Below are 18,761 nucleotides of genomic sequence, written 5' to 3' on the forward strand. Positions count from 1 at the left end.
AGATTGTCACTCCTGTCAATGCTTCATTGTTGTCATTCCATTGATAAAAAAAAAATTGATCGGGTAGCAGGCAGGCGACAAGAGTGAGCGCGAGTGCGGATAACTTAAACAGAATTATTGATTTTCGTTAAAATATAACGTGTTACAAGAATCAACGGAGTGAAAGTGTTTGTATAATTTCGCGTCTCGATGTCCACACAGTCTAAAACAATGCCGATGATAGATCTTAAAATGTATGTGAGAGTAGTCGCTGCCGTGTTTTCTGTGAGTAAATATTGTTTATATTTATATTAAACACGTAAATATTTTTGTAACTAAACAACTTTTTATGTTATACATCCAGAAACTATATTAACTGACTTAAAATTACGTTATAGATCTATTTTATACCCTCATATTTAATCGTATTAAAATCCTGCCGCATTATGCTTAATTATTTTTTTTAAAGTAGTTACTAAGTTAATTCATTGTTATACAGTATTATCTACAAAACATAATGATGAACAAACACACAGTATCATGTTGTTCTGTCTAATGACTGGTAATGTTTGTTTATAATCTTTGTAAATACAGACTTGTAATGAGACAGAAGTTATCTAAGTCTAACAAGGTTTAATTTGAGTGTTATTAAATTAAACCCATTGTTAACATAACAATTATTACTTGGATAATTTATTGGCTTGCTGATAAAAGCTTAAATAATTATGTTTAATCTAATTTGTAAATGAATAACATGTTTTATTCTAGTTTGATTTATATAATTATTTATTTATCTATATAACTGTTAAAATAAAGGCACTTAGTATAGAAACTTAAAAAATAAACAAGCAAACAAGAATATCAGGCGACCAACCAATAAACAAGATATTTTTATTTTTATGTTGACATTCAAAGCATTTTTTATGTACCTAATACAAATAAATAATTCGACTTGAGTTTCAGGAGTTGTGTAGGTCAAGGAACTAAGATAGAGAGAGTTGGTGCAGTTTACTTAAAATAGCAAGCCAAGCCAGAATATTAATCAATATATCATTCCATAGCATACAGCTTATTATTAGCATAAGCACCATGGATTTGGGTAGTTTCCTCAGTCAAAAATAAATTATTTCAACATTTCAATACAATACAATATTCAAAAATAATCAGACTATCCTTCATAGATTTGGTGATCTGTCTACTTAATTTCAAATATTTTGTAGCTAATGTTCTAAAACAAAGTCTGTTTTTTTAACTGGAATATATTATAGTTTTTGATGTTATTGAATTTGACTAATAAGAAACTAGCCTTGTTATTGGTGTTATAGTCATCAATTCTATTTTCAAATTGGGCCCGCTTTTCTCTATGATTAATCTTTTTTTCCAGATATCATCGGCAACAGCATTTGTGCTAGCACTAATGCGCCTCCTCAACCCAGACCTATTTTACCTAGATCCTTTAGAAGGAAATGATATAGGTAATAATGCACTAGGTATACAATAACTCCTGTCTTTAGATTGCTCTTGTAACATTACCATGGATATTGCTGCTACTCGATATTGAAGGTTGAATTACAAGTTTAAACTATGTCTATGTTGTGTCTAACACTGAACTAGTGCTATTGTTTAATGTACTAGTCTAGACTAGTAACGTAAGAACCATCGCTTTTTAATTAAGTCAAATTAAAACTAAAATGTTTCTGCTTTGTTCTAATAAAATATTTCTTCAATAACAATTAGGTGCTTCCAATTTTCATCATGCCTAAAAAACCTTAAAGAAAATGTGTATTACAATAACTATTTCTTCCGCAGGCATCCACTACTTCATATCAGGTCTAATGATAGTGACCAGTGGCATAGGTTTCTTGAACAGCTGTGTGGTGATGAACCGCAGTTCCAGTCAGAATACAGGTCGGAATATCACCACCTGGTTGTTGCTGGACTCCCTGTTTGAAACTACGAGGGTTGTGTACGTGTTCGTCTGCGAAATCATGCTGAAAGGGAAGGGTCCAATGCAATTATACGAGTTGTTGATCAGCGCTGCGCAATACCGTAAGTTTCCGTTCCTTTGTTGCCCCCCTGTATCTTGTGTCATATGCTTCCATCCGGGAATCAAAGTGTCGTTCGTGACGTAACACTCAATTGCCCAGTTAGCGCGCCATTCGACCCCTCTAATAACCCTGTCATTGTTATTCATTTTGCAGAGTTAGTTAGGTACATAAGACTTGACCTGTCTCTGTCTGCGGCTATACTATTTCGTAGTAGGTTCAAGAGTTACCATAGTAATAATTTGGCACGACGACAAAGGATGTGGCCAGTCGTACATTGAGAATGAATTTATATAACACATCAATATTTGGCATCCTTGGTACTTGTTTTTCCCGACATAATGGCGGTCTTCCTGTGACGCCGCTCGCGATCGTGGCCCTCTCTTCTCGACATGACACATAACAATATTATTGTGTAAAGATACCGATCGAAGTCTTGGAAGATTATTGGTAATCATATTAGTGTAGCTCATTACAAAACTAACAAATTACGCTTAGTTACATAAGCGCCTTGAATAGGCACTTACACGATCAAATACGAAGGAATTCATTCTATTGTTGTTTTTGCTCGATATTTCGATCAAGGTATCGTACTGAAAAGATCTAACAAAGTACTTGAACGTGATGATTTTACAATAGCCAGTTTCATTGGCTGCAGTTTGCACAAAAATCAACAAAAAGAAATAGCAGTATCGAAGAAAAAATAATGATTTGTTAGATAATACCTAGCAATACTAGTAACTTCTAAAACTAGTTCTGACTCTGAATAACGCACAATAGTTACGGCAAGACACAAAAAATGTTGCATATTGCTGCAAAATAAGTCACTAAATGTAGTCGGTAGCTTCGCATCTATTTACGTAGTCAGCACCCTATAGAACTACCGAAGGGTCGCGTTGTATGCCACAAGAGATTACACGCCGTGAAAGGTCACACCATTAGTTTAGTAGGTCAAGGTTTGTAGACCCACACACCTCTGTTGCCTGAAAACATTACGATATTACTTCTAACCCACTATTCATATCATCATTATTGTTCTCACATAGGTAAATGATCAAATAGCGTATCATATAGATTGCAAAAAACTTTTTTTTTAAAGAGTAACCATGGAGTTTCTTGCTCGTTCTTCTCCATTCGAAGCTACACTTTGGAACGAGAACCTAGCTTCACTGACAAACTGATGGACAATTCAATTTGACGTTGCAAAAGTGCCTAATTTACGATTAATTGAAATAAATGCTTTGACTTTGACTTTGATTCTTCGATATATTAATGCTGTCTTCCTTTTATTTTCAGTGTTGGACAGCTTTCTCTACTGTCAGATGATACTGCGACACTAGTATAAGGAGATTATCCTTAAGTTAGGCGTTATGTAGTTGTCATCCATAGGATGAACTCTTCCGCCCCAGAGGCTGATAAAATAATGCATTTGTTTTACAAGAATTGTATGATAATCTTGTAAATGTTTGAATGCGTTTGGGAGAAGTTGGTTTCTCTTGTATAAGCGATCGTTTTTGTTGTTTATTTTGATTGTAAAGTTCGCATTGCTTGGGTGTAAAATAGCCTGATACCCAAGACCATATAATAAAGGTGTTATAGTTTCAAGTATTGCATGTTTGCACATCCAGGCAATGCTGACTCAAAGGACCTTGTCCGCATGTATTATATATAAAAAAAAAACATTCCATTGTAGCTGTGATTATCGAATATTACGAATTAAATTGGTAAGAATCATCTGATTATAATATTAGGTTCAGCCTTATAGCATTAATTTAGGCAAAAGGAAAAATGTATGCTTTGAAATCCCAAAACTGTATTACTTTGATCTCATGTCACTTCTCGCCGTACGAAATGAAAGGTTTTGTATCAGAGACAATAAATTGTAAATGTAATGTTAGCCTTACCTAAACATTCTGTACTGTAACCTGCCTTGCCTGTGTACATTCTTCTAGCTAAAGTCTAGCCCTAAGTAGAACGAACTAGTATTATCTTGATTTAAGAATTAGCCTATGTTTACATGGGAAGCGTTAAACGCGCGTTTTGGGAACGATGCATTTTATTCGGGCCGCAAGCCACAAAATTTTATATGTGTAGTAAAATTTATGCAGTTGTAAACGCGGTTAACGCTTGCCATATAAACATAGGCTTAGATAAAACTAAACTAATTTACATGGTCAGACGTGAATTCCTAACTAACATAACAAGTTCTATGACATATGAAGTAACTAATCTCTTTCTTACATTTAATCGTATCATTCTTATTGTTGCTTTCATATTTTCCTGTGGCCAGTAGGTCAACGTACTCCAAACTGTCAAATATTTTCATTGTATTTTCGTCTTTATTTCAAAACAATAAAGCTGAAGATCTAATGTAGAAACTTTACAGAAAGTTGTAAAAAAAAAGAATCTGAATACTGTTATTGCAATAATTTTCCGCGTCTGACCAGTAGTATCTTCTTCCCACCGATTTTTATACCTTTGTTCCTCTCCTAATATTAAATATCTCACGTACGAGTATTATTTTTAGCTCCTAACCTGTTTAAGTCTTTTTTTATAATATAAGTTTATGAATCTTCTTTAGCTGTGATTTTTCGGTTGTTATATTAAGTTTCGGTTTGTTGTGGAAAAATGCAAGTTTTTTTTATATAAAAGAGGCTATTATGGATTTGTAAGAAATACTAGTCAAATTAGAGATTATTTTAAAGAAACGTACCTAAATTGTTAATCGTTTTGAGATTTAAAGAAACTAAAAGTTAATTAATTTCTATTGGTTAAGTACCCAATCATGTTTGTGAACGTGTATATAGTTGTACAGATGCAGTCTTGACCGATTTGTAACTTCGTTGAACGAGTAAATAAAATACAGGTTTTATAATGAATTAATCTTTTATTTCAGTGAGTTGTCTGTCCAAAAATATAATGCGTACGCAGCTATTCAACACTTGTCAACAGGCTACAGAATTACAAAGTGCACTTTGATCGTACCCTAACAAACTATAATACAAGGCAATAGAGGCCTCACACCGCGCCGTACATCGCCCCATGTGTAGTGGACACAATCATTTCCAATACACCACATTCTTATCAAATAACCTTCCCAAAACTTATAAGAAAACAAAGTAACGTGCCCAAAACTTACGCATTATTTAATTTCTACTTTCCTTGGTAAAATCTAGCTTTAGACTTAGACGGCACTGTTGACACGTTAGTTTGTTTCCTTACTTATAAAAAATCTCGCGATGTGCGCCGCGGTGTCTGCCGCACATTAACACACGCTGTAGGTATGCAAGCGGCGTCGTATTCCAACAATAACTTACTAGAACGAACGCTCAACGAAACACTCGTCAACAACACTATACTGTTTTGTTCGATAAATGACCTTGCTGGAAATGTTTTAAAGTTCATTTTTTACTGTTTAAAAGTTTACTAAAATATTTTTTGCGGGATTTATAGACTCCAATTCGTCAAAATATCGTTTATATAAATGTGAAACACTTCCAACAAGGTACAATTTACATGAGAATGTCAAATAGCACATGGTATCAACAACACTATTAGGTATTGCTATTTCGTCATCCATATTCAGACTATTATAAACCTAAGTTTGTAGTTACAATACTTAAAATTAAATATATATAACTCCTTCAAAAATTATATTGATTACATTATTAATTTTCCAAAATTTGGTAAAAATTATACATGTACGAATTTGTTCATAAACGTCGAACCGAAAATACGAAGCAAGCGACCACAGTCCAAGCGAGTTTCGTAGTACATAATAAAGTATGTATTTATATAATTTTACCCTGTACATATTCAAAGACGAATGTTTTTTCCAATCTTTTCATTTACTAGGCCGGTTGCATTGAGTCAACAGGGTTATGTATCGCAAATCTAAGGGTACAACTATGTATGTACAAAATCCAGCACCTATGTGCACCTAATATCAGATTAAACCTATCTAAATGATTATTTTATTTTGTTACTTTTCTGTTAATTGACTAATGGCTCGTCTCAATAACTTTTAGTAGCCAAACAGTCGTCTTTAGTAGCAAAACTTGTCGACTTGGCTTTTGAGACTGGCCGTATAAAAACAACTTTTCTGTAGTAGATAGCAGCACCTACTATTTTATCTATCATTTTATGCTCTAGTCTTGAAATCGTAAATTAATCAGTATTCATCAATGCTATCCTGTCGACTCGCATAAGTTATTAAATAGCAAAATTATCGAAAGCTAAATTGGTGTAATTTCAAAGGGTAGAAAACGCTTCATTAGCACACACAATGCTCAAGCAATTTATCATTAAATGTTACAAAAGTAATACTGGTTGAATAATTTCGTCTGGTAATTTAAGGAGTTCATAAAATGTCACAAAATCGTGCCAGTTTTCATTATATTAATATTGTGTTTTCCATGGGACCTGGACAGCAAGCCAGCACACAAATTCATCACCACATTACACAAAACTATTCGCAACCTTTTCACCTTCAATGGCACAAAAATATATCGCCGATCTTTTTATAATTCATTGATAAAAGATATAGATTTCTAATTTACAACTATTGCTTGTAGTACGAAAATACTATGTTTTATTTATATTTAATGGCACTTCTAAAACTTTTGTATTATTTAACTTTCAAATCGATGAAGATGAACACTAAGTTGATACTCTTACATTATGGCAAAAGAGACATTTTAATATGAAAACAGCTATGTCCAGCTCAAATATTCACTCGTCAACGCTATTATTTCATAATATTTGCTAATTATTTTACATTATTACAATGTAGAAATGCATAAAATCTTGCTAGCATAGAGTTAATATCCTTATAAGAAATATTGCTATGTTCTGTGTACTAAGAATCAGACGGCACACGGGAATATATGGGAGTGGAACCCGGGACTGCCAGCGATGGAGCACCAGGTGTGGACAACTGAGTACGGGTCACTGACCCATACACACTTGTCTCCACTTGAAAATCATTTGTAACTTGTATTTATAACATTTTTCAATAAATTCATCTCACAACCCACTACAAAGTCGTAAACAATGTACAAATTGAGTGAATAATATACTCTAATTACAATATATACGTATATATAATACAGTTTCGCGAGATACATCTGAGATCTAAAACATAAGGAACTTAACAATAACTGTTCGAACTCAATACATCAAACAAAACGAAACAGTTCACGTTCAAATTATTTGTTACATTATAGTAATATCTACAAATAATATTGTCATGAATTTAATACAATATTCTACATGGCGGATATGTATTTTCTTTCTCACTAAACTAGCTATAGAATACATATAAATTGTAACTGCATTATGTATTTTAACTATCGAATATCACAAAGCAGTGTAGTTATTTTACAATGCCAGGTCTTATTTTCAAGATAACATATCTTCTAACAGAGCTGATTCTAGAAATTTTTAAATAATGCAAGTCATAAGTATCTTAAAGGAACTGCATAAAATAACTACACATGACACAATTCAATCGAATGAGAAAGAAAGTACACGAGCAGGCCACCGTCTGTATACCTTGCGGGTGTCAATAATCGACGGTGGCGCCACCTGCTCCGCGCGGATATGTCTCAGCAACCTTTCCTCAAATAAGGTTAGGACTACCTTACACTACCTATCTATATTAACAAGCTACGCTACATCTAAGACGACTGGACACAAGTTCAGACCGTCACTTTATGATTTTATTTAGTAAATCTGCGTCATTTTGGAATAATAGTGAGAAAGAATATTGAACAGAAAAATATTAATCGTGTTTTGGAAAATATCTAAAGTAATTTATATTATATCCAGTAACTTAGATCACTATACTAGTTATAGATGTGATTTAAAAAGTTAACGTAACGTTAAGGTTTAAGTTTTTTATGAGGATAAGCCGGTAAACGAGCAAGCGGATCACCTGATGGTAAGCATTTCAATTGGCGCAAAAGCTCGTAAAATATTTGGTTCTACTTTAGGTCGTAGATGTGGGGTTTCGCCACCTCGTCAAGTAATGTATTTGATACATGAATAGTCGGAGTTTCACTTAAATGAAACGTAATATGTTTTTCTGAAATGAAAAGCTCAGTATCGCTGTTTTATCCGATACCGTTACCGATATGTTGAATAATGTTTCAAAGACATTTTCTAGTGAATCTTGTCTTCTGGTAGTCATTTAAGATTAATATTTGTAACTTCAGGCAAATTTAAACATTCACGGCATGGTTACAATTGTCCACGGGCGGCGGCAATCGCTTACCATCAGGTGATCCGTCTGCTCATTTAGTGGCTTATTCCATAAAAAAATCTCGCAGATCGTGATAGGACAATATTACAAAAATTTCACTGTTCAATAATCTCCCTCAATACTCCAAATGACACATAAAAGCACTCTATTTTGTAGCACATATGAAATGTGATCCAATATCGAATTTAGAAATTTCTTGTACCATACAAGGTACTCTACAGTAGTTTTTGTAGTCATACAAATGCTTGAAGATGATATTAAATTTCCTTATGACGAAAATGTTATAAAGAAGTTTTATGATAGCCTAAAATTGTTGGCTTAAATCTCGCACCAAACGTTAAAAGCACACAACGAATATTCCACACGAATGGCACTGTATTTGGCCAAGATATATTGGAGAAAAAATTCAAAAATATAGGCCGAATCTTGTAGTAAATGCATCGAGGGTAATAATTTAGGAACATGTTGGAAGCCGAGGCTCCAGCAAAGAGGTGACGTGAAGAGTAGAGCGGAGACGTGTCTTTAAACAACCAATAGAATTCTGTTATATCAGTCTCTCTCTTTAGTTTCAGTGGAGATCACTAAGTGGTTGTCTTACATAGACCCATCGTCCGACTTTTCGTGGTAAAGTAAGCTCGCGCGTTGTGTATTCTTTCATTATTTTATATGTACTGCCATTAGGTAATTTGAGTTAAGTCTACTAAGAACTAAGTTCAAGAAAGAATAAGAAAAGGAAACCATTGAAAGTTAAAGTGAGAAAAAATATAATGCGCGAACTTACCCCCACCACGAAACACCTGGCTATGGTTCCTACCGCTTTCTACACACATCTTTACCCCACTCCTCTTGTCTCCCCCTTAATGGCGTCCTGGGCGAAGTTTGGCACCTCAGTTTCCTGGTTAGAAGTTCTGTTGTCGCTTACGCTTGAGATGTATGGCGTCGAGTATGGGCTGTCGCTTGCGATGGTAGCGCGCGCGCAGGCGTTCGATGTCGGCCTCCATCTCCGCGTCCAGGCGCGCCACGCGGTCTTCCAGCTCCGTTACTGATAGGTAGCCCAGCTGGAAGGACAGGTTCTTGTTTATATGCACGTTGGAAGTATAGGGAAGATGCTGTATTGACTTTGAAAGCCTGTTTCCTTTATTTACAATGCGTGTAATGGAAGTAAGTTAGGTAACGGTAAAACGGGGTGAATAGATGAAAAGACATTTTGCCAACATTTATTCACCCCATTCCTGTATCTCTTCACCCCTCGATTTATATTCACCCCGTTTTACGGTATGTACTTTTTTACCTCCACAACTGTTTTTAAAGAGAAAAACAGTAAACACTGAAGTTACTTTCAACAAAATGTCAAAACGCATCTTTCCTATAGAAAAAATCATAACAAAAAATGTATCAAGCGCAGGATATTAATCAATATTAATGTATTAATAAAAAGTAATTTCTTTCGAAACCACACAAAGTAAAGTAAAGCGATTAGTGACGCACACATCCGTTATCCGCTCGCATTAGTGACTTACATACAAATGTGCATATTGACAGCTTAGCCAACTGGGCACAGTACACAATACCAATCATATTAATACTATGAATACTTCGGAAATAACGACCAACCAATGTATTAGATAATATATATTAGTGAAAGCACGGAACGCTGTCAATAACAGGGGTATAATAATGATGAATGAATACTTGCTTTGAAACTGTAGTTGAAGTCATGCAAACTAAGTAAATTGTATCGGGCCGCTTATATTTGGATCACTGTTTGGGTTTGCCACCTAGGGAGGTAGAAAATAGTTTTAGAAATGTATGTGGTTTATGTATGGGAGGGTCGGAGTGTGCGCCTTACGTGTTTGTAGCGGGAGGACGGTGAGGACGTGCAGCTGACTTACGAATTCGAAGTTCCCCTCCTCTACGAACGCGCGTTGGAACGCTAGCGCGGGGTTCGCTTCGGATTCTGTTTCTGCTGTTACACTGTGGGAGAAATTATCGTCTGTTAGAGCTGAATATTAAAGTCAGACCGTAATTCTTTCCTTCCTTAGTCATACATATAATAACGTCTAGTTTAGCCTATGCCTCCTTGGGTTAGGCAGCAACTATGTATTCGAAATATTCAGAGATAATTCTTTCGCTTCGATAAAGCAATTCAAACAAAATATTCATCTTCATATTGTCGTCTAATGTCGAAATTAAATTGTAATGATAGATTTAGTAGGTAATAAACATACCTGTCTTCATCCGGCACTAGTCGGTGCGCAGGAGTGAGTGTTCCGTTGGTGGTGGCGGCCATGTTGAGGTGGTTGACCTCCTTCTTCTCGAAGTGCTCCAGGAACAGCGGCCGGTACTTCGGACGGTTCGTGTCCATCGGGTCCGTGTCGTGGCCTGGAAGGCACGGAACGTATTTATTTTTATTACGTATATTTGTTTGTATAATAATATAGTCAACACCATTAGCTCAATGTGGACCCAAGAGTAAATTTTTACAAACTACAAATTAGTACTAAATTGAGTTGTTTCGTCAGTAAAAAATAAATTATTTCGATTTTTCAATTACCAAAAAATATTCAAACATAATCCCCTTCCATTCATAGATTTGATGATCTACTTCATTTTCTAATTTTTATAGCTTATTTTCTAGAAATAAGTCTCCTATTTGACGTAAAAATCTGATGAACAACGCACTAAATTATTAAACGATGTTTTCTAGGAATATTGAAAATATCGTTTCGACAATTGAATTTATCAATATTAGTTTATACATTTCAAGTATACTTGACGCATAGCACAATACTTTGTAGTGTTTCCCCGAATAATTGATCTATTACTCAGTTATAGCATTTTCCAGCTCAACTAGTTTTAGATACTCTAGTGTGGTTTTACAATAACAATCAACAAAACAAACCGAATCTATGGAGGACATAAGTTCCCTTTATATTTTACTAGCTACTTCCGCGCGGTTTCACCCGCTCTGCTTGGCTCCTATTGGTCATATCGTGATGTTTTATAGCCTATAGCCTTCCTCGATAAATGCACTATCCAACACAAAAATAATTATTCAAATCGGACCCGTAGTTCCGGAGATTAGCGCGTTCAAACAAACAAACAAACAATCAAACAAACTCTTTAGTAGCTTTATAATATTATAGTATAGATTAATAAGAAAGTGTCTCCTTACGTTTCATGGTAGCGAGGTCTGCATCAGGCTCGTTGATGACCATGGTGCCGAGGTCGGCCGCCAGGTCCGTGGTGGCGTCTCTGGCGGGGACCAGGGTTCCATCGCCACGCTGCTTCATCGTCGCTTCCTCGTAACCTTCGCCCTGTAATACAGAATTAGAAATGTTTTTAAAACAGTACCTACTTTAGAAGTAGGTCTTCTCTCATGGCCTATATATTATATCTATTCCATCCAACAAACATTAATATTAGCTCAGTGGATTCAGAGTGAAAACATAGCAAATAGATGCACTGCACAGTTGGTGCGTTGGCTGGGCGACCGGTTGCCGCGCAACATATAGCGGTTTCGATTCCCGCACGCAACACTTTGTGTGATCCACAAATTGTTATTTCGGGTGTAAGTGTCATGTGTATGTGAACTTGTATGTAAACGCACCCACGACACAAGAGAAAATGCTAGTGTGGGGCAACGTTAAAAAAATAAAAGTTGGAAATTATAATATCACCACTCACATTTAGAACAATAGTAGAATAGGCCCCAGTCTTTAGGAATACACTATCTAAAGCTAAAGAGCTCAAATCTAATGTTTACAGATGACATAAGTTGAATTACTAACCGCAGCGAAAGTCTTGGCATTATTAGTGTGATGCTGTGCATTCCGGAACACTTGACTCTCTCTGATCTCCCGAGCTTCAGCTATCATCGTGCTCAGGATACTAGGGTGTTTAGCGTTACCTGAAATATGGATAACACGTCAAATATAAGTCACTTTTTAGATAGATAAATTTGATCAAAATTAGTTCACGTTTTGGAGGTATAACATGAGGTATTTGGTATGTCGCAGATAGATAGATACATATACAGATGCAAATAGTATATCCCTATGATAAAACAGAATTTAGAATTTAGACAAGCTCGCCACATCCTCCCACACTGCTGCAACTCCTGTAACCCAGGATCCACAGTAGATACAACCATGAAAACACCGGAACATCGAAGTCCGGCTCGTCCCAGGGACATGAATGGACTGTCTTGGATTCCGCAACGAAATTAATCAGAAGATATTATTAGAAGTAGCAGCTAATATGACGTCACGATACATACCTATAAACTCATGTGTTAACAGGTACTCAGCAGTCGCTCGCTCCTCCGGGTTCTTCACTAAACACTGACTTACGAAATCTATGAACTCTGGGGACCATTGGTCTGGCTCTCTGGAAAAATAAACATACTTTTTAAACAAGATATTGGAAGAAAGAAATGTCTTCGGTTATTTCTTAACACAACACTGATTATTTATAAGTCAGATTTATTGTAAAATTCGTGTAATATAGGCCTAATGCTAACAGGCAAGATTTCAAAACCCAAACCTAGTGATTTTAGAAAATCCTATTTCATCTGCTGTTACACGCGTCTAGAATATTATGTATGCATATTTTGTATTGCATATTGCATACTAATGACTCAACAGGGTTGGCATGTTATAAGAACAAAAGCCCATAAAATAAAAGATTCCAAAAAAACTCAAAACCACATAAAACCTCGACGCTTGTGAACAATAGACCATATAAACAATTAATAAGGAAAGTTTCTTCAAACTTATTAAAAGTATTCTCACCTAAACGACGGAGGTGGTTTAGTAGGTATCATGAAGATAGCTCTCATGGGGTGTATGTCACCGTACGGTGGCTTCCCCTCAGCCATCTCCAGCGCAGTGATACCCAGCGACCAGATGTCTGCCACACAATCGTAGCCAATCTCCTGGATCACTTCCGGAGCCATCCAGAACGGAGTGCCTATTACTGTGTTGCGTTTTGCCATTGTGTCCTGAAATTAATAAATGAGTACCTTGTATAGCTAAAACGATATCTTTGAAATGTATTTTTTATGTATTGCTGTTGATTTTGGATTGTGAATTGCAATAGTTTCAGAGAGTTATTTGGCATTTTTTAAATACATTTAAGTAAAATATTATCTGGAATGGGAGATAGTAAAGTCTTGCTAACATCATCAACATAATTAACTAACAATCAATATTTCTATCGGATTGCTTGACGTACTTTAAATGACTTTAAGTCTTGTTTCCCTTCAACAGGCTTCGAAATCATTCACAAGATATTTTACCAATGGAAAGAACCTTCTAGAAAGAATACAAACGCGTCATCTCACCGTCAACTGACCGGCGACGCCGAAGTCTGCGAGCTTAGCATGACCCTCAGTGTTCAACAGGATATTGCCAGCCTTGATGTCTCTGTGGATCTTCCGTCTCCTGTGCAGGTACTCCAGACCCTTGAGGGTGTCACACAGGATGGTGGCGATCTCGTCCTCTGATAACGTCTTCTTACGGAGCCTCATGATGTCGGAGACTGAACCGGCGCCGCAGTATTCCATTACAATCTGGAATGACGGTGGATCGTGAAGGAGTTGTCAGGTAACCAGGTTCTTTAGTCAGTTGTATGTATTATTAAATATTATGTATTATGTATGTAGTTTAATGCAAATGTTTGATGAAGGATAGGGAATACCTATTGTTAAAATTATTTAATTAAACTTACAAAAATGTATATACCAAACTTAATATTGATACCAAAACATCGATAGTTAAATGCATGCACTACAGCTTTAAGCAGAATTCAGCATTGATTTTTTTCACAAATCTACAGGCATACACTATACTTAACCGTGTTTTGGAGAGTCTAAGTTATTGCATACATCAATATCAACATCTTTTGACAATTCACAGAGGAACTACGGTCAATTTTACATGTGTAGCGTCTTAATTGGCTCTTACATCCTCGGGTAGACTACAGGTGCTGATGATGGCCACCGGGAAAGTTTTGGTGAGATAAGAATGTCACACTCCCTAATCCTTTTCCTTAAACCTTGCACGGTTCTCTCACATTATTCTTTATTTGATTGTCTGTACTTTAAAAGAGACTATAACTTCTGAGTTTGTTTCGGCATTTATTCTTAGCATCTGATAGGAAATGCCAGCTTCATCTAGTTATTTTAGAGATCGACGCGTAAAACTGTTATCTTGTAAGCAATTTGCAAAAATAACTATCATTTATAATTTAAAAAGCTAGAAATCTTTTGAACGTTTCCCCCAGTCATAAAAAGGGGTGGTGACATATTATATTCTATCTCACCGTAATGGCCAGTTACTGCACATTTCTTCAACATTATATCATAATATTACGTGTATACTCGTATTTGCAAACATCCATCTGATAAGTTATCGATCGCACGTTAGCCTTGAAGGGTTCCGTTGAAACTGTCCGTCTGTCGCCTGTCTGCCCACCAATTACGGGACACGTCTTGATTAATAGTCTGGGTGTCAATTACTAGACTATTAAGAAGACTAGGCGTAAGTAAACAGTGGGGTACCATTAGTTAACTGACTAATGAGTTTGTAATAATGTTTTCTAAAATATTATAAAGCTAAAGTTTCTTTGTTTGTTTGTTTGAATGCGCTAATCTCCGGAACTGAATAATTCTTTTTCTGTTGGATAGTGCATATATCGAGGAAGGCTATAAAACATCACGCTATGACCAATAGGGGCCGAGCAGAGCGGGTGAAACCGCGCGGAAGTAGCTAGTGTTTTCTAAAAAGATTAATAATGTAGATTCTTCCCTTCTATTCGACCTTCTAGTATGTATATATTATATTTGATTGTGCATATTTGTACATGTATATATGTATGTATGTATTGTATATGTTGTATATATTGTATTATATTATATATATATTGTATTATATTGTATATATGTATATATATATATATGATACACATGATAGTCTATTATTTGTTACCTTTTCTTTATTCTTAATTACTACTTTGTTGCACCGACCACATTCTCACTGCATCACCTAAAGGTTGGCTAGCAAGAATGCCTATGGCATTAAGCCCACCATTGTACATTATGTTGCAAGAAGTTAAATAAATAAAAATAAATAAATAAAAATTCTTACTAAATGATACATATACAAAATATGTCTTCCGCATTGTTGATTCGTGTGAATCAACAATGCGGAAGACATATTTTGGTATCAATTACAAATCATAAAGTTATTTACGGTTTAAAGGATTAATGGGGAAGCCATGAACGAAAACGAACTGATGATGATAATTCGTGGATTATCTTTGATTTTAAGCTGGATTAGCTATAAAAAAATATGCAATTTTAGTAAACCACGCCCTTTAAGAGTCATACGATATTCGATTGCATAATGTCTGTTTATCATAATATCGATACGTGCAAACTTTACTAAAGTTCAAACTGATAAGAACTGGCTTTGGTAGTGTGAAAAATGTCCGTCTAGTTAAAGAAAATATAAAGAATATTAGACACGTTTATTTTTAATTTTTTTACGGAAGCAAATATTTTCGACCATATACTGATTTGAAATATCGTGTGACGTTACTTCTAGGTACGTTTTATACGTAGAAATTTTATCGTTTTATGTAAGTACTGTACTGTTTTCTTATACGACAAAATAAAAATATGTGTCTAATATTTTTTCATCACCTTACTGACGTATTAAACAGATTTTTATTTATTAAACAAATACAATTTCATACTACGTAGATAAACTAATAACATCGAAAGCTAGTAAACACAACACATGCATCTATCTATTTTGGATGGAAGCGATTATAATTACACTTTTTACAAGAAACATTTTATAAAGACCTAATGACAAACATCATCATCATCATCAGCATCAGTGATTAGAACAGCACCAGTTGATATTGCTGCTAAAAGCCAACTTTTAATGAAAACGCCTCGATAGTTATAGTGCGATCCTAGTTTTTTTAAGTCGGTTTATATACTTAATACCTTCTCCCAAGTCTAAAAGATATTATGCTCAAAATCGCATCTAAATCGGTTCAGCCAAACGCGAGATAATCGCGCACAAACATACATACAGGTCAAACTGAGAACCCCATTTTTTAAGTTGGTTAAATTCTAAGTGTTTTCTTCGAAAACATTAAGTCTCCTTTTCTTATAAAAACGCAATATTACTTAACGCAATACTACTTAAATTACTTAACGATACGGCGCCAAACTAGTAACGAGGTAGGAAATGTCGTCACACGGCCTTTCACCCCAACCGGCCAGTTTATTTCCAATTATAAGCTAGGAAAGTTACGCCTAATGGCTTTGCATTGCTCAGTAAACAATTATATTTACAACTTGTTTTACTTACCAGTTCAATAAAGGTAAGTACTGTGGTATATCACTTATATTCATCATAACAACATAACGGTATATTCACTTTGGTATCTTTACTATATGCATAGCTGAAGGTGCACATTTGCAAATAACTATCAAATGTCAACAATAAGTTTTCACCACCTACCTGTTCAGATAGGAAGACTACCTATTGCTAGTGACAAATTCTGTCGACATTACTTGTGTAAAAAAACTACAACATGGTGTGTGCATGCACAAAATCACGGCCACTTACATAAAAGTACGATTATGAGATGAACGACCGTGTTGTCCACTTACTAAACATATTGTGACCTCTGAATGCCTCACCCATAGGTCTGTGTTCTTGAAGTAACTGCCGTAGTACTTGACCACGTAGGGGCTGTCGCACTGCTGCATGATGGAGATCTCCTTGATGATCTCCTGCAGGTCCGTGTCGACCGGGACCTGCTTGATCGCGAGCACCTGCCCGCTTTCTTTGTGTAACGCCTGGAAACAGACAAAAACACATAAGACCAAAATGGAATCAATGTTTCGTACTCTCTATATTTTGGACATCATTGCTATACGTAACGGCAAATCATTGATACTGCAACATGGCCTTAGGTATTCTTTTTTATTCTTAATTGAATGGCATTTGGCCATCATGTCGCCTGGTGGTAAGCGATGATGTGGTCAACTAAGAGCACGCCTGTTCACAACCGGAACTTGAAGATACCCAAGTTCTATTTTGCAGGAGAACATAGACTACGGCAACGAATTCCATTCCGTAGCGTTTTGGCACAAGGAAACTCGAAAAAACGCTTCGTGCGAATTAGTGGACTATAAGAATCAACCATATACGGGTGGCGCCTTGCCTATCCTAAGCTATTAAAACCTATCTACTAACCACTGGTTTCTTTTACTGCAGAGAATACTAAAATCTCCCGTCTACAATGAACAAAGTCTAGTAGGTAAAAAGAGCTACCGGGTACGCTTCCCTAATGAATACAATTTTAGGGAGCAACTAAGTGGATTGCGGTGTATTAGCCACGCTTTCTGGATACTGATCAGCACTAACTTAATGAGCTCTAGTCAACATACTGAACTATTTGAATTTCACCAAGGTCTGGAAACTTTCATAGTCACAATCGAAACTGTTTAAGTATTCATTAAGACAAAATATTTAGGTGAATACTAGCGTATAGTTCAGCTAAAAAATTGTCTAGACGAACAAAAATAAACTTAAGTAAACTATTGTGTACAAGGGACAGTTTTACGTTTTATTTATATTTCGTGGCTTCTTCATACGGTTGCATTGTACATGAATTTTTATAAGGCTTCTACACCACTTGGACATGCTCTATTGCTCTCAATATATTCCTTAGTAATAGGATCAGTAGAGTGATCTTGCTTGCTATAGCAATTATACAAATTACTAGATACTCAGCCCGTTCTTGAGTTCTAATTAAGTCTAACTTTAAAAGGGGGAAACAAGTCTAATTAGCAAAGTTTCGGTACTTTGATTAAGTTTTATTGGCTACGATAGTGGGCGTACTTCTGTAATGAAGTAACTACTACTGTTTAAAACGTTGTAATTATGAAAGATATCTACCAGTTCACCACTATATTTCCTCTATCACTCTGCGTAGTATGCACTAGGAATTGTAGGTAGGTATTATTAGTATTTTTGTACGTAATAGCAGGTAAGCGATCAAGGCCTCCCATTAACATGTTACATCCACATTTCGTTAGTTAAGTTGTGCCTCATGTGCTAAGAGCATAGAGCAACGCGGAATTAGTAATTACCTTATAAACACTGCCATATGAGCCCTCTCCGAGTTTGCATATGATGTCGAACACCTCCTCCGGCTGCCGCGTCAAACTCTCCTCAGAGAGCTTCTTCAGCTCACTGTAACAAACATACCATTGCATTAGAATATCAAGTACCTACTTAATAGATGTGGGAGAGCCATGCTGATTCGGTGGACCAGAATAATACCCTGGATTCACAGAAAATTGGCGTGAAACAACGCTTGCTGCGATGTGTTCAGCCTTGAGAATGAGGTTACCAGAGGCCCAAGCTCAATCTAAGCTAATATAG

General features: G+C 35.8%; 2 protein-coding genes across 8 annotated transcripts in view; one reads left to right on the top strand and one right to left on the bottom strand.

The window, feature by feature from the left end:
- LOC118277621 (uncharacterized) lies at nucleotides 1-4,903 on the top strand. 2 transcript variants are annotated; one of them, XM_035596509.2, is made up of 4 exons: nucleotides 1-264; nucleotides 1,364-1,469; nucleotides 1,789-2,028; nucleotides 3,321-4,903. In XM_035596509.2, exons 1-4 carry the CDS (start codon nucleotides 190-192, stop codon nucleotides 3,362-3,364), a joined length of 465 nt encoding a protein of 154 aa, XP_035452402.2. In that variant the 5' UTR covers nucleotides 1-189; the 3' UTR covers nucleotides 3,365-4,903. The 2 variants fall into 2 exon arrangements, with proteins under 2 accessions (XP_035452402.2, XP_035452410.2); XM_035596517.2 differs by having other exon boundaries at nucleotides 8-264; nucleotides 1,364-1,454.
- The window catches only part of LOC118277583 (serine/threonine-protein kinase 3), a 24,027-nt gene continuing 10,157 nt past the window's right edge, over nucleotides 4,892-18,761 (bottom strand). For 2 of the 6 annotated variants that reach the window (XM_035596485.2, XM_035596458.2), the window contains exons 2-11: nucleotides 18,467-18,569; nucleotides 16,979-17,167; nucleotides 13,631-13,858; nucleotides 13,080-13,288; nucleotides 12,566-12,675; nucleotides 12,078-12,196; nucleotides 11,462-11,603; nucleotides 10,515-10,668; nucleotides 10,179-10,260; nucleotides 4,892-9,344 (exon numbers count right to left, since the gene is read on the bottom strand). In XM_035596485.2, coding sequence (XP_035452378.1) covers nucleotides 9,186-9,344; nucleotides 10,179-10,260; nucleotides 10,515-10,668; nucleotides 11,462-11,603; nucleotides 12,078-12,196; nucleotides 12,566-12,675; nucleotides 13,080-13,288; nucleotides 13,631-13,858; nucleotides 16,979-17,167; nucleotides 18,467-18,569 — 1,495 coding nt within the window. In that variant the 3' untranslated portion in view covers nucleotides 4,892-9,185. Of the gene's footprint in view, nucleotides 9,345-9,982; nucleotides 10,065-10,135; nucleotides 10,261-10,514; nucleotides 10,669-11,461; nucleotides 11,604-12,077; nucleotides 12,197-12,565; nucleotides 12,676-13,079; nucleotides 13,289-13,630; nucleotides 13,859-16,978; nucleotides 17,168-18,466; nucleotides 18,570-18,761 lie in introns of all 6 variants that reach the window. The other 4 variants (XM_050698860.1, XM_035596466.2, XR_004783784.2 and 1 more) reach the window with 3 other exon arrangements.

Source organism: Spodoptera frugiperda, chromosome 15, assembly GCF_023101765.2.
Source record: "Spodoptera frugiperda isolate SF20-4 chromosome 15, AGI-APGP_CSIRO_Sfru_2.0, whole genome shotgun sequence".
NCBI classification, from domain to species: Eukaryota; Metazoa; Arthropoda; class Insecta; order Lepidoptera; family Noctuidae; genus Spodoptera; species Spodoptera frugiperda.

Excerpts from the sequence above, each read along its gene's own strand:
- LOC118277621 (XM_035596509.2), top strand. The coding sequence starts at position 190 with ATGTCCACACAGTCTAAAACAATGCCGATGATAGATCTTAAAATGTAT. Across the intron at positions 265-1,363 it reads TAGTCGCTGCCGTGTTTTCT|ATATCATCGGCAACAGCATT; the intron begins GTGAGTAAATAT and ends CTTTTTTTCCAG. Across the intron at positions 1,470-1,788 it reads TATAGGTAATAATGCACTAG|GCATCCACTACTTCATATCA; the intron begins GTATACAATAAC and ends TTTCTTCCGCAG.